Source organism: Populus nigra, chromosome 8, assembly GCF_951802175.1.
Source record: "Populus nigra chromosome 8, ddPopNigr1.1, whole genome shotgun sequence".
Classification (NCBI taxonomy): Eukaryota; Viridiplantae; Streptophyta; class Magnoliopsida; order Malpighiales; family Salicaceae; genus Populus; species Populus nigra.
This window is the reverse complement of record NC_084859.1, coordinates 3,645,075-3,659,374: the sequence shown is the minus strand read 5'-3', so window position 1 is coordinate 3,659,374 and position 14,300 is coordinate 3,645,075. Positions and strand designations below refer to the sequence as shown.

General features: G+C 31.2%; 2 protein-coding genes across 4 annotated transcripts; both read right to left on the bottom strand.

The window, feature by feature from the left end:
• Positions 1-629: 629 nt before the first annotated feature.
• Positions 630-5,131, bottom strand: LOC133701663 (ethylene receptor). Of its 2 annotated transcripts, none has more exons than XM_062125673.1 (7): positions 4,947-5,129; positions 3,843-4,808; positions 3,043-3,411; positions 2,656-2,922; positions 2,429-2,556; positions 2,077-2,268; positions 630-1,317 (listed from the first exon to the last, which is right to left on the bottom strand). In XM_062125673.1, exons 2-7 carry the CDS (start codon positions 4,746-4,748, stop codon positions 966-968), a joined length of 2,214 nt encoding a protein of 737 aa, XP_061981657.1. In that variant the 5' UTR covers positions 4,749-4,808; positions 4,947-5,129; the 3' UTR covers positions 630-965. The 2 variants fall into 2 exon arrangements, with proteins under 2 accessions (XP_061981657.1, XP_061981658.1); XM_062125674.1 differs by having other exon boundaries at positions 1,149-1,317; positions 2,121-2,268; positions 4,947-5,131.
• A 2,808-nt stretch (positions 5,132-7,939) lies between these two features.
• Positions 7,940-11,873, bottom strand: LOC133700945 (phosphatidylcholine:diacylglycerol cholinephosphotransferase 1-like). Of its 2 annotated transcripts, XM_062124686.1 has the most exons (3): positions 11,373-11,872; positions 8,602-8,739; positions 7,940-8,377 (listed from the first exon to the last, which is right to left on the bottom strand). In XM_062124686.1, the coding sequence occupies exons 1-3, from the start codon at positions 11,772-11,774 to the stop codon at positions 8,054-8,056; spliced, it is 864 nt and encodes a 287-aa protein (XP_061980670.1). In that variant the 5' UTR covers positions 11,775-11,872; the 3' UTR covers positions 7,940-8,053. The 2 variants fall into 2 exon arrangements, with proteins under 2 accessions (XP_061980670.1, XP_061980671.1); XM_062124687.1 differs by lacking the exon at positions 8,602-8,739 and having other exon boundaries at positions 11,373-11,873.
• Between the last annotated feature and the right edge of the window lie 2,427 nt (positions 11,874-14,300).

Here is a 14,300-nt window from a genome sequence, read left to right as displayed (position 1 = left end):
GAAAACTAGAGCAGGACCATAGATTTTAAGATTGATCCACTTGGCTATATTTAATAATATTGTCAAAAAAAAAAAACTCTATGTTCTAGACATTCTTTTTACATTTAAAAAAAAGTGTATTTAAAAAATGTATTTTTTATATATTTTAAACATTTTTCATTTAAAAAACATTTAAGTTAATGCTTTTTCCGATGCTCTTGGAAGTGTTTTTTAGTAGTTTTAATATGAAGTATCAAAATCATTAAAACATTACTTGAAAAAGCATGAAGCTTCTCCAGTTATACTTGTTTCGTTTTCTTGAAAATTACAAACAAGAAAAGTTTGCCTTTCCTCCATGGCAAAACAGTCGTTGAAGAAAATGAGAAGGTAAGATTGATTTGCATCCATTCTTTTCGTACTCATTTTATTTTTCCTTTTTCCTCTTTTTTTTTTTTTTTGGAGAAATTCTTTTCATTTTATTTATATCCTGTGCTTGACTGTTCTTCCAAGCAAATAGTGTGCAGCCAAACCCAGTCTACAATTTTTAACTGACCAGAATTTTGCATAAAATAATTTATAGGTTTGTTATTTTCCTATATTTTTGCCTAAAACATTTACACAATTTACCAAAAAGGAAAAAAGAACAAACATGTCAAATGATATTTCTGCATTCAAAATGAAGTTCATTTTATGATATGATAGCAGCAGTTTGTTTTACAAATCACTCCATGACCCCAAAAAAAATATAATAATTTTCAAAGACACAGATCTCCCCGAATTCGGGACTGTTTTTGCTGCCTGGGGTTTTACATGTAGCTGCACAAAACAATACATGAACTAGCTTTAAGCAAGGACGTATTGTTCTTTCCAGTGCTCCACTTCACTGTACTGATCCAATACTGTACGGTATTTACAGGCAAAAAAGCGCAGAAGATGACTTATAGTTTTTGCTTCCCTCCAATTAGTGTTTTTCCTATCACTACCACTTACATGGCTTCAAACAGGACCCGATGTTCGAGGAGGTCCGATAAAACACTCCTCATCTTGTCAACAGATGCAGGTTTCAGTATAACACCGTCCATACCGACCCTCATGCAGTTCTCCTTGGTCACTTTGTCTGTGTTTCCAGTAAGTGCCACTATTAGCGGCCTTTCATGATGTTTTGTAAATTTTTCATGTAAACGGACAGCAGCTTCAAAACCATCAGGCATGCACACATCCATAAACAACACCTTGTGTTCTTCAGATACCACATGTAGGCACTCATCAATTGAACTTACAGGTGTCACATCGCACCCTAGATGAACAAGAAGTCCTGTGGTCACCATCCTGCTAACCCTGTAAACCACAAACAAGTTTGACAATCTTTACATACTTCAAACATGGTCTGTGCTGCTAAACTCTCAATGCCATGTCCAAAAAAATATATGAAGATATAAAATTCATGTTGATTTTTGTTTAAATTCAAATTGACTCTTGGATTTCAATGTTTCATTTTGACCTATGTCTATGTTGATGCGCCAAGGAAAATTAGCCATTTTACATCCACCAAAGAAATTATAAACTTTCTATGCTTTACAAGATATGTGAGAAGTTAGCATTTCAACCACGTGATTACAGGCCAAAGCAGCTATGGAGACTTGTTAAACAAGAGCACACAAGCCCTGAAACATTAGAGCATAAAAGGCTGTTTTTCATGTACTTGCTCCATGTACAAGTAATTGGGGCTATCATATTAATCCTCCAAAGGCTCTTCAGTCAATATAAAGATGTCTCATTTTAGACACCGCTACTAGTCCCACCTGACTAAGTTGTCATCATCTTCTCATTTTAATCCACGAGTATAGTAATATTTAATTTTTTTTATATAATTTCATTAAGCTTAAAATTTGGTTTGGTTTATGCTGAGACCCCCTTTTTACCCCTATTTGTTTCAACTCCTAACAAACATCTTTTGACACTACATCCCTGAATATTTTTACACCTTTAACACTACATCTTTAAATCTTACTCCCTTGACATTTTCCTTTCAAATTTTCAACCCCGTACCAAATGCAATTGATATATAAAGAATGATGAGAATGAAATTTGACTGACCCATTATAATCCAAGACAAGAACTTTGAGTCCTGGAAAACCTGCCTGCCCATGATTTGCTTTAGGTAGGAATGGACTCTTAGATTCATTTGAGCGCTCAGGAATGCAAAGCTTTACAATGAAGATAACTGTACATCCTTTGCCTAAACCTTCACTTTCAATCCAAATATGTCCCTCCATAAGATTTACGAATCTGATCACAAACATGCAAGATGTAGATGTAATAATCAATTTCAATGTCAGTAGAACTGAGAAAATCAAACCATATTCCAAAGAAATAGTTGGAATTTAAAATCACTGTGTGCCGGTGAGCTAATACAAAATTGCATTATAAAAACAACAAATTGAATTACCTCTTACAAATTGCAAGGCCAAGTCCACTGCCACTGGAATTTCTGGTTGCCAAAGTTTGAGTTTGTGCAAATTTTGTAAACAACTTGGGAATTTCCTGAGGATTAACTCCTTGTCCGGCATCTTTTACCTGCACCAAAAGATAAAAGATATTCATCACCAACCCCTGGAACAGAAAACTCATCATCACTAGGAAAAAGATCATTAATTGCGCATCAGAGAAATTAACCTGTACACGCAAATAAAAGTGATCATCACTTGGCACTGGAAAAAATTCAGGAGCTCGACTATCTCTTAAAGATTCTGATTTTGCAACAAATGCAGTGATTGAGATGCTTCCATCTTTGGAGAACTTCAGAGCATTACCAACAACATTTAAAATAGTTTGCATTAGTCGTTTTTCATCACCAACGACACATTCTGGTAAATCCGGAGCCAAATTTAAGGTTACATGCAACTTTTTAACAGATGCGATTGGCTTGATTAAATTAAGAACCTGCAATGGAGAAACAAGCATCATATCCACCAACCCACATCCAACAAAAGCTTTACAAATTCTACATAACTATATTTGCAGTGCAATATAAACAACTTGGCAAGATGAAAGAAATCTTACCTCCCTGAACAAGGCATGAAGATTAAAAGTTCCCAAGTCAAGTTGAAGGCTGCCATCTTCAAGCCTTGAAAGATCCAATACATCATTTATAAGAGTGGCCAAAAGGTTACTACTTTTAAGAATTGTCTCAACCATTAGACGCTGCTCAGGTGTCAGCTCAGTTTCCTGCAGCAAGGAGGAAAGTGCAATAATTGCATGCATAGGAGTTCTCATCTCATGGTTCATAACAGCCAAGAAATCATTGCGAGCACGAATTGCTGTTTCTGCTTCTCTCCTGGCATGATCAAGCGCAACATTCTGGTCCATAAGAAGGTCCCTTGCCCTCATTGACTCTTCTAGAATAGCAGCATGTGACAGAGCAACAGCTACCTGGTTTGACCACAAAATTTTGTAGGTCAGAAACAGATTGAGGTTGTCATTCTTTAAATGGTATGGAGCAAACTTAAAATTACAAGCACATGCATTGCATGTCTTTTTCATCAACTTTCTTTAAATTAAGCACTCAATGACAAGCTGTGAAAGCTTTTGCAGCATTTAATGGAAAACTTGTTAGCGAAGTTGATCTGATGTAGCATATTTCTTCTTAGTTTAAAATGATATTCGATAAAATCCTTCTTGGAGGGCACCCATCAAATGGAAACTCAATCTATGCAAACCTCTACAGCTATAATAAAAATAAAAAAGCGAAAGTGGATGCAAGTGGATATGTCGATGTTGAGGTCTCATTTAGCAATTTCCTAGAAAAATGGAAAAGTCATTATGTAACCATGAAAAATTAGACAAATGAAGTAATTTAAAACCTGATCAGCAACTACTTCAACAAGCTCCAACTCATGAACATGCCACTGCCTTGCACTATCTGACGGAAGCATTAAAACCATCAAAGCATAGCGCCTGGTAGAAAGTTCAGGCCAGTCATTAATTTGGAAATTAGAGAGATGAAGGAGAGGGACACGAACAGCAACCACCTCTCCAGGCATGTATTTTCCAGTAAAAGGCCGTATTCTAGCCACCGGAGAATTTGGTGAAATTTTCATAGCACGGTTACTACTGAATACTTGATTGATCACCGGAAGTTGGATAGGTACAGTATATCCAACTGGGTTCTGCTGACGAAGAGTGTATGAAAGTTGAAGCTCCAACCCAGTACGAGTTGGCATCCACAATGCGCATTCTTCCAACACCAATGTCCTACCCAACTCAACAAGAGTAGTCTTCAATATAGTATGTCTGTCAAGAGTGCTTCTGATTTCATGAGTCAACATCCTCACATGCCTACCCGTCTCCTCTTGTGTACGTATCAAACCCATCTCTCTATCTAGTTCCGCAGCTTTATTCTTCAGAAACAACTCTCTAGTCTTAACACTCAAAAGATCTGGAATAATATGCACAAGCATAAGCGCAGTGGCACAAGACACAACCGCAGTCAAGACTTTGGAAGTAGTCATCACAACAGCCACAGTTCGTGAATGCATACTAAAAGTCCAAAGGCTAATAAGATGAGTTGCACCACAAAGAACTATAAAAGCACCAAACTGAACAAGCACCCATCTATACGGAAACACGGCAGATTTCTTAACAAAGTAGATGAGCTCTAAAGGAATAGAGAAATAGGCCAGTGCAATAAAGAAATCTGATATATATTGATACTTCATCAACAGCTCTTCAGCTGGCCATTGCGGTTCAATGCAATTGCAAGACTCCATCTTTCTCTTTTTAACTCAACAATCGAACCCTCGATTGCAAAAATTCCTCTTTTCACATCCCTGAAATGATGCAAATTCTCAATCACACAAAAGAAAACAATAATTGAAATCCTAATTGCAAAACTAAGATTCCATTTCTTAACACTGAAACCCTAACTTCGAAACTTTTAGAAGGAACAGAAGTTGAGGGTAACTGACCAGAACAGATTCTGAGAAATCCAAGTTCTAATGTTACGTACGACGCTGGGAGAGCTGCTTTGGCCTCTGCTTTCGGCCGCCGCTGCCGCGAATATCGTCGACGACTTCGCTTCCTTTTCAGTGGTGAGAGGGATTTGGTTCTCTTTGGGAAAGGTGGTGGGGTGCGATGGGTGGGTGGGTGTCAAGTAATTATGGACTTTCTGAGACTTGAGTGGAAATTTTTGGCATCTTGGAACTTGCAATGGAGCGACGTCGTTTCCGGTTTTTCTGAACAATAGATAGAGTATTTCGGAAGGGATTTGGTTCTCTTTTGACATCCTGGTAGCATTTTTTTTTTGTGTTTTTAATAGTTAGTTTTATTTAAAAAATTATTAAATTAATATTTTCTTTATAATTTTAATGTGTTAGTATTAAAAATAAAAAATTATTTTAATATATTTTTAAATAAAAACTTTTTTAAAAATTACTTTACATCACAATACTATAATTTATTTTGTTTATCTCAATCGATGATGATGGGTTAACAAATTTTTTTAGTTAATAAAATAATATTAATATTCAAATCTTATTATTAACAATTTGAAATTTAAAAAAATCCCTAATCTTTTAAATTAATTTTTTATATAGTTTAATTTTAAATATAAATTAAATTTTGATTCATCGAGATCCTGTATCAATCTTCTAGTTATACTAAGTTCAAGAAAACAAAGCATATGGTATAAGCGTGTAAAAATGGACTAGTAATTAGCTAACCCGTTATAATTATAACTTAATTGAGATTAATGTTTTCTATTCTTTTTTAAAAAAGAGTTAGACCTACTTTTTGTTATGAAAATAATTGATTGGTAATAATAAAATTTGGTATTGCGATAGCTGTTGTGGTTGTGGTTTGAAAAAAATTGTTTTATAAATAGTATTTTTAGTTAAGGCTGGTTTGGAAAAATATATGTTTAGTTAAAACTGTGGTTGAAATTGAGGTTGAACAAAAAGTAATTTAATGTATTTAGTTAAGAATGCTTTTGAAATTGAAGTTATAAAATAATTTTAAAAAATATATATTAATATTTATGGTTTTTAATTTAAATATTGTAAATTTAACTATTGCTATTACATCATGAAATAAATCATACTTTATATAAAATATTTTTTATTGTTCCATTAAACTATCTACAATTCCATTACGTATGAAATACATATAACAAAGACTACAGTTTTCACAAATTTCTTAAGAACGCAACAACATCAGGTAAAATATAATCAGGAACAAAATTGGGATTGCAATCAAATTCTGTAAATGCTACGTCATCAAGCGATCTCCGTCTAATTTATGTAGTGTCATTGAATAATATTTAACACTAGTTTTTTAAATAAAACACAATTTAAAATAAAAATAATTTTTTTTATTTTTATTTTGTCAGGTCGGACCCGGTTTAATGCATTTTTAACTTTGAACCGGACCAGTTCGACCGGAACAGTGGAGACATGCTCCACTGAACAGTGATTCCTCCCCCACGAGAAGCAGCAAAATGCTGCTTCTACAAAACTTGTGGCACAGCTGTAAAATTAGGGGGGCCTACTAGCATGAACTATTGTTTTTTTCTTAACCAATCGGTAATATTTGTGACTGCGAGTGAACCTCACCAGCAGCCACACTACCAAACAACGTCTAATACCATGTAATCATAAAATGAAGAAAAAAAAAAAAGAAGAATATTGAAAGCTTTTCCAAGTAAAAATAAAAGGGATTTTTTCCCTACCTTTTTAAACTACATTCTACTCTACAAAAAGCTATCGATAAGGCACGTTATTGCCCGAATTGCTTAAACAATTGCAAGTGCATGACTTAGTTCAAGTTTAATTAGTGTAACCTTGGTGCATTACTACGATTTTTTATTTTTATTCTTACAAAAAATGGATGTCCTCGTTTTATTTTATCTTTTTTCCTTATTTGAACTCTAACTCTTTGTTCATGCTCTTTTAGATAGGTTCATCAAATCTCACGCTAGATTCTCTCATTGAATATACCGGGTTTTTTTTATTTAATTTGGTTGGAATCAATAATTATTTAGGTTGAATTTAGAATTTATGGTGTATTTAGGGTTTGTTTAATCAATAATAAATTGATTAAAAATACATTCAATTAGAATTTATTTGATGTAGTTGAATATAAAATTAAGTTGAATTAATAATGAAGGAATGATTTCAATTAATTATGTGTTGTGTTTAATTTAGTTTAAGTTTTTGAATTAGAAATTTGTTTGTATATTGTTAGAATCAGCTAATAATATAGTTAAATACGTACACACGTTCATGCAATATAGCATAAATATAATTGGATTATGATGAATTACATGTTTCATTGAATTGTTGATAAGTTGATAAATTTAGTATTTTCTTTAAATTAAATTAATTTGCTATGAATTTGTATCTGATTTACGCAATTGAGCATGAACAATATTATTTGATAATGTATAATGAATTATGTTTAATTTTTTATTAAGTTTGCTTTAACGTTAAAATTTGAAAATTAGCTATGAATTTTGCCAATTAAAATTGAGGTAATGTAATTTAGTTAAAATTATACTAAATTGACTAAAATTCGAGTTTCTTTTTACAGAAAGTCTAATAACATATTTATATTATGTCATTACGATGACAATATTATTCCTGGAATAAACAATAGTATCACATATAATGGTGTGAGCAATTTGTAGATATCTGGTAATTTAAACATGTCGTATGTAGAAATGAAAGAAACCATTTGTCATGTATTTAGATGGAATTATAATGATATTGATGTTGAAATAACTTGGAGGTGTCAAATTGATGAACAACAATATTATTTTGTATAGATTATATATGATGATAGTTTTAAGACAATGATTAATTTTTTTATTCAAAACAAATTTGAAAATAATGATATTGCATGTGAGTAGTCGATCAAAACCTATGTGTATCCTAACTTTTGGGCTTAATTATATTTGAGTTGCTAATTGCTTAATTTGTCCCAATATACCATAGAATTGAGTTGTTGGAAATTACTCCAGGGAAAAGGTCACTCATATTTCCTCCCTTCAGTTTTTTCAGTACCTTTTGCCATTCTCTAACTAAAAAAGCCTCCTTCCATCCTTCGCAGTGACAGTATTAGTAATTGGTTTTCTCTGTTTGCACTCAACATATTTGCCAGCTAGCGAATCGAAGAGAACTCCAGCACCTACACCAACAGCTAAATCTATGGTATAGTGGCCCCTAGTTCCAAGCAGCCTAATAACTTGCAGAACATTGAGCAAATCAAATGCCCGAGCCAATTCCCATCTCTGCATCCTTCTCATGTCCAGCGATGCAATCAATGACCCTGCAACATGGCCTGAGAAAAACAGGAAAAACGACACATTTCCTACTGGAAAGTCCGCTCCTGACCCCAGAAATTCCTGTCAACAAATGAATCCAAAAACATGGCACATCAGCGATACTCCACAGAACAAAACAATGGTGACAGATAAGGGAAGACACCCACTGCTAATAGAGACAGAATGCATGGACGCCGACAATATGGGTGTTAAAGTCTCTCTTGTCAATATTCCAAACACTAGCTAGAGAGAGAGAGAGAGGAAGGGGGAGAGGGAGGGAGAGGGAGAGGGAGGGAGAGGTTAACCTCCGGCAATGGAAGCTGAGTGGAGAAACCCAGAATCCCACGGCAAGTGAACATAAACAACGCAGAGATTGTTGCTCTTGGTCTGCCTTCTACTAGCCACGTCCATAGGATATATACTGTTTGCATACCCACAAATACCTGAAAATGTATTTAGCTTAACATTGTGAATGGTTTCAAAACTTTATTACCCAAATTGGCTATTAGGTTTGTGCCTCTCTTCACACATCATATTATATTATATATTATATATTATATGACTGCTTAAAACTCTGGCAGATGATTGTGCCACAACCATGATACATGTGTATAGAAATTAAAATATTTAGATGTTGCAAATGTATTTTAAAAAATAATAATTAAGATTACAGTCCTAATTAATTAATTAAATTAATTAATTTATTTGAATTATATTTTAAAAAGCAAGACAATGATAAAAGATAAGATATAACAATATATATATAAAGTGATCACGATAATATAGAAAAAAACATTTATTTAAAAGTAAAATAAACAAATAATCTAACTGATTATGTTAGATGAATTTGTTTATTAAACTCAAATTTTAATAAAAATCGACACACATAAAATTTATTAAATAAAAAAAATATTATGCAAAGCTACATATATTATAAATATAATAAAAAATAAATATTTATCTATATAAAATATAAAAAGAATTACAAATTAATCATATTAACCTCTTAAAATATTAAACACACCCAATATAATTAAAAAATAATTATTATATAAAAAAACTAAAAAAATAACAGAAAAGTATTAATTAAAGCATAAATTTATAAATTATTTTTAAAAAGATATAAAAAAACAGTAAAAGAAAATGAAAATTTAAGAAAAAAAATAAAGAAAAGAACAAAAATGAATAAAAAATAATACACTATCTACTTGGATTGAAGTGTAAAATTGTAAATAAAAAATCATATGAATAAGGATCAAAGTGAAAACACCAATACATAAAAAAATTAAACATGTAGAATTTTTAAACATGTTTTTTTACATAAAAATTTATAAAAGTAAATTAAAAAACTTGTGCACTCATCTAATTACATAAATTACAAACCATTGTGAAAATAAATAAATAAAATCATTAACAATAAATAAAAACATGATTGGAAAAATTATGAGATAATTATAGATAAAGATATTTAATATCGCAACACGGTTCATTTACTTGGTTATGTTTAATGAATATATTTATTAAAGTCAATTTGTAATAAAAATTAACACGCTCATAAAACTTATTGAATAAAAAGGAAAAAAAATATTGTGCAAGGATGCACATACTAAAACTATTATAAAAAATAAATATTTAATCTATATAAAATATATATAAAAAAATGAATCATATTAACATCTTAAAAAATTAAAAGCACCCAATATAATTTTTTTAAAAAATCACTATTAAAAAAACAAAAAAAAATCATTGAGAAGAGATATTAACAGAAACATAAATCAAAAAAATAATTTTTAAAAAAATATAAAAAAAATATTAATTAAAAAAATCAAAATTTAAAAACTTATTTTAAATCAATTTTTACCCAAAACACTTATGAAATATCCTAGAAGCCTTGTTAAATCAATCAAATGATCAATGGCTTTCAAAAACTCAAAAAATCATCCTAAAACCCGAAATCAACCCAAAAAAAAATATTCCCGAGCTTAAATCTTTTTGTTTAGTCGTTTTCAAGGTTAAAAAAACACTTAGTTTTAACCCCTCTTATCATATGAAACCATTTAACATAAAAATCAACTGTTTCGGTGGCTGAAATCATCGTCAATAACAAATTTCTTTCTCTAAGCCAGAATCAATGATCCCCTCTTTCTCATATAAAAAAAACCCTAAAAAGTAAAAATAAATAAAATTTGATATCAAAAACTATTTTTTGAAAATTACATGGACCGATCATTTAATAGCTAAAAAAATAAGAGAAAAATGAACATTTCAAAAAAATCTCATATTTTTCACTTTAATCCTCTTTTTTTTCCATTCAACCAATATTTCCAAAAAAATAAGTAATTGTATTCAAATATTGGCTCAAAATAGCCCAAAAAAAAAGGTTTAAAAAACAAAATGAAAATTTCAAAAAAAATACAATATTACAATCTGTGAATAGTAAAACTTGCTGCATAATTTTACCCCACTACGTGTGTTTTTTTTTTATTAACGTGGACATCCGAATCAACTTGCGTATATCTCGACTAATCACACGAGTTTTCAAATTAATGAACATGTAAGATTTTAGATTTAGTGACTATCATATTATTAATGAATATAAAAATATTATTAACGAATATAAAATATAAACGTGTGTAATAGTATGTTTTAAAAAGTACAACTCTTTTAAAACATCAACCACACCTCACCGAAACAAAATATCCATACTTTTTATATGTCCCACGAAAATAAACCACTCTACCTCCAAACAAAACACCCCTAAAACTAGCTTTAGTTTTTGTTAATTTTCCTCGCATTAATTACTTGCCAATTATTTTCACCAAACATTTCTTGATGAGTTACCATTACAAATACAATTATATCCACAGTCAAACTGACCTCGGCTTGCCCTAGGATAGGATACCCTTCTTGTTGAAACAAGAAATAAAACTCAGTCATGAACACCAGATTTCAGGGGGGGGGGGGGGTTGCTTACCAATTAAACATCAAATCTTAAAAAGAAAATTAACAATAATTCAAAATCAACCATGGCCCATTCATTGATGCATGTGTTGTTCATAATCGATGACATACATACCGTATTCAGACCAGCAAGCGAAGTATTGAGCTCCGGCCACGAGGACAGCAACCCATGGAGGCGGCGCGTGACAACAAACCCCAAGTCAAACGGTGGCGACGATGAGGGCACCATGCGGAGCGTGTACTCCACGGCCATGAAAAACAACAACCCGAATCCCAAAAAGCAGGGAAGCCAATGGTGCTTAGCCACATTGACCACATCACGCAAAGTCCATTTCAAGAAAGACGGGTCAACACCATAGAAACCGTTGGCAGCTCCATCGGTGGTAATGCCATTAGTTTGCTTATTTTTATTCTCCATGTCGACGCCATTAACGTTGATCTGTTTACGCTTATATGAGGTGGGAACCGTGGGGCTGATAGTTGCGGCGGCGGCGCCGGCTTCGGAGATTGTTTTCATGACTAATGATGGGTGATGGTATAAATGGGAGGGAAGTATATGACTTAAGAAAGAATGGAGACTATGGTTGCGGAGATTACAAGGAAATTGCGGGTGGGAAAGTAGTGATATTTATTTGTGTTTTTTATGGGTGGGGCCGCGTCGGTCGTGTCGATGCCCAAATTATGGTATTTGGAAAGGTTAAGATTATACAGTATAGTAGGAGAATAATGTTTGAAATTTATTCTTTTACTGTTTATCAAGATATAAATCATTTGTGAATTAGAATAGTATAAAAATGATGTAATTTTTCTTACCAAAAAAAACTTGTTAAGCATATAATTAGGGTGTAATTAATTTTTTTATAGAATATATTTGGCATTAAAAAAATAATTGAAAACAAAATTGTTTGTTCGAGTTGTTTAGACTACAATATAGATATTAATTAGCCCTTCAAGACATAAAATGTTAACCTTTGAACTGGAGGCTTTTTTTATCTTTTCAAGAAAAATAAATAGTGGAAAGAAAGGATGGGGGCTTTTTTTGTATTTTTAATAAAAATAATGACCCATATAAGGGTGTTTTGTTATTTTCATGTGGTTGTCTCATCCAAGCATCTTAGGTTAGTAGCAAATATTGTGGCGTGGCAAGACTGCTAAACTCGTGTCTTGGGCATGGCATGGTTGCCAAACCCCAGGAGCTAGGGTCTGGCAGTGGGTCTGGAGATATAATACCAAGGAACGTGGGTCTTATTATTATTATTAAATTTTTTTAAAAAAATATCACTATTGAAGAAAAATCATAGATTTGATTTGAAAGGTAAAATTAAAAACTATAAAAACTTGGATTAGGTATGTTTGATATTATTATTAATATTATAGATATTATTATTTTCATTATTATTAATGTAATTATTAATAAATTTGAAGAAAAAATATTATTATTATTATTGAAAAAAACCATATATTTGATTTGAAGGGTAAAATTAAAAATTATTATTATTATTATTATTATTATTATTATTATTTTCATTATTCTTAATATTATTTATATAATTATTAATAAATTTGAAAAAGAAATATTAGTACTATTGGAAAACAATAGTAATAAGGTCACACCTGGTATGACACGACTACCTAGACCCTAGGATTTAGGGTTTGGCAAAGTTATTATACCCAAATAACTTAAGTCTGGAAAGTGATACTAGACCCTAAGAACTTGAGTTTGGAAGGAGCATCAGACCCAAGTTAAGTAGGTTTGGAAATGGATGTAATACCCAAGGAACGTAGGTCTTATTATTATTATTATTATTATTATTATTATTAAATTTTAAAAAAATATTATTACTACTAAAGAAAAATTATAGATTTGATTTGAAAGGTAAAATGAAAAACTATAAAAATTTGGGGTAGACATGTTTAATATATATTATTAATATTATTTTCATTATTATTAATAAATTTGAAAAAAAATTATTACTATTGAAAAAGCCTATAGATTTGATTTGAATTGTAAATTTAAAAATTGTTGTTGTTGTTGTTTTCATTATTGTTATTATTTATATAATTATTAATAAATTTTAAAAAAATATTATTATTATTGAAAAAAAATAATAATAAAGTCACATCTGGGTTTGGCATGGCCACACCCTAGAAACTAGGGTGTGGCAGGGGCGCCATACCCAAAGAACTTGGGTCTGGCACCACCAAACCCACGAAACGTAGGTCAGTTATGTCATACCCGAGGAACTTGGATCTGGCAGGGCATTAGACCCAAGTTATTTGGGTCTGGAAGATGATGTCATACCCAAGAAGTGTGGGTCTTATTATTATTACTATTAAATTTGAAAAAAAATATTATTATTATTGAAGAAAATCATAGATTTGATTTGAACGGTAAAATTAAAAACTATAAAAACTTGGGTCAGACATGTTTAATAATATTATTAATATTATAAATATTATTATTTTTATTATTATTAATATTATTAATACAATTATTAATAAATTTAAAAAATATATATTATTACTGTTGAAAAAAACCCATAGATTTGATTTGAAGGGTAAAATTAAAGATTATTTTTAAAATATTATTATTATTATTATTATTATTAAATTTGAAAAAAGATTATTACTATTGGAAAAAAATAGTAATAAGGTCACACCCAAGTCTAGCAGAGGATAACAGACCCAAGTTACATGGAACGTGATGCCATACCCAAGGAACTTGGGTCTAGCTTGGCCAAGTCTCAGGAACTTGGATGTGGCACGGCAGAACCCAAGAGCTAAGGTCTGGCAGGGGCGGCAAACCCAAGTTACTTGGTTCTGGAAGGGGATGTCATACATAAGAAACGTGAGTCTTATTACTATTATTATTATTATTGTTGTTGTTGTTGTTGTTGTTGTTGTTGTTGTTGTTGTTGTTGTTGTTATGATGATTATTAGTATTATTCTTATTATTCTTATTATATTAAATTTGAAAAAAAATATTATTACTATTAAAGAAAAACCATAAATTTGATGTGAACGAAAAATTAAAAATAATAAG

Excerpts from the sequence above, each read along its gene's own strand:
- LOC133700945 (XM_062124686.1), bottom strand. The coding sequence starts at position 11,774 with ATGAAAACAATCTCCGAAGCCGGCGCCGCCGCCGCAACTATCAGCCCC. Across the intron at positions 8,740-11,372 it reads CGCTTGCTGGTCTGAATACG|GTATTTGTGGGTATGCAAAC; the intron begins GTATGTATGTCA and ends ATACATTTTCAG. Across the intron at positions 8,378-8,601 it reads CTCAGCTTCCATTGCCGGAG|GAATTTCTGGGGTCAGGAGC; the intron begins GTTAACCTCTCC and ends ATTTGTTGACAG.
- LOC133701663 (XM_062125673.1), bottom strand. The coding sequence starts at position 4,748 with ATGGAGTCTTGCAATTGCATTGAACCGCAATGGCCAGCTGAAGAGCTG. Across the intron at positions 3,412-3,842 it reads TTGAAGTAGTTGCTGATCAG|GTAGCTGTTGCTCTGTCACA; the intron begins GTTTTAAATTAC and ends TGGTCAAACCAG. Across the intron at positions 1,318-2,076 it reads CTTGTCTTGGATTATAATGG|GGTTAGCAGGATGGTGACCA; the intron begins GTCAGTCAAATT and ends TGTGGTTTACAG.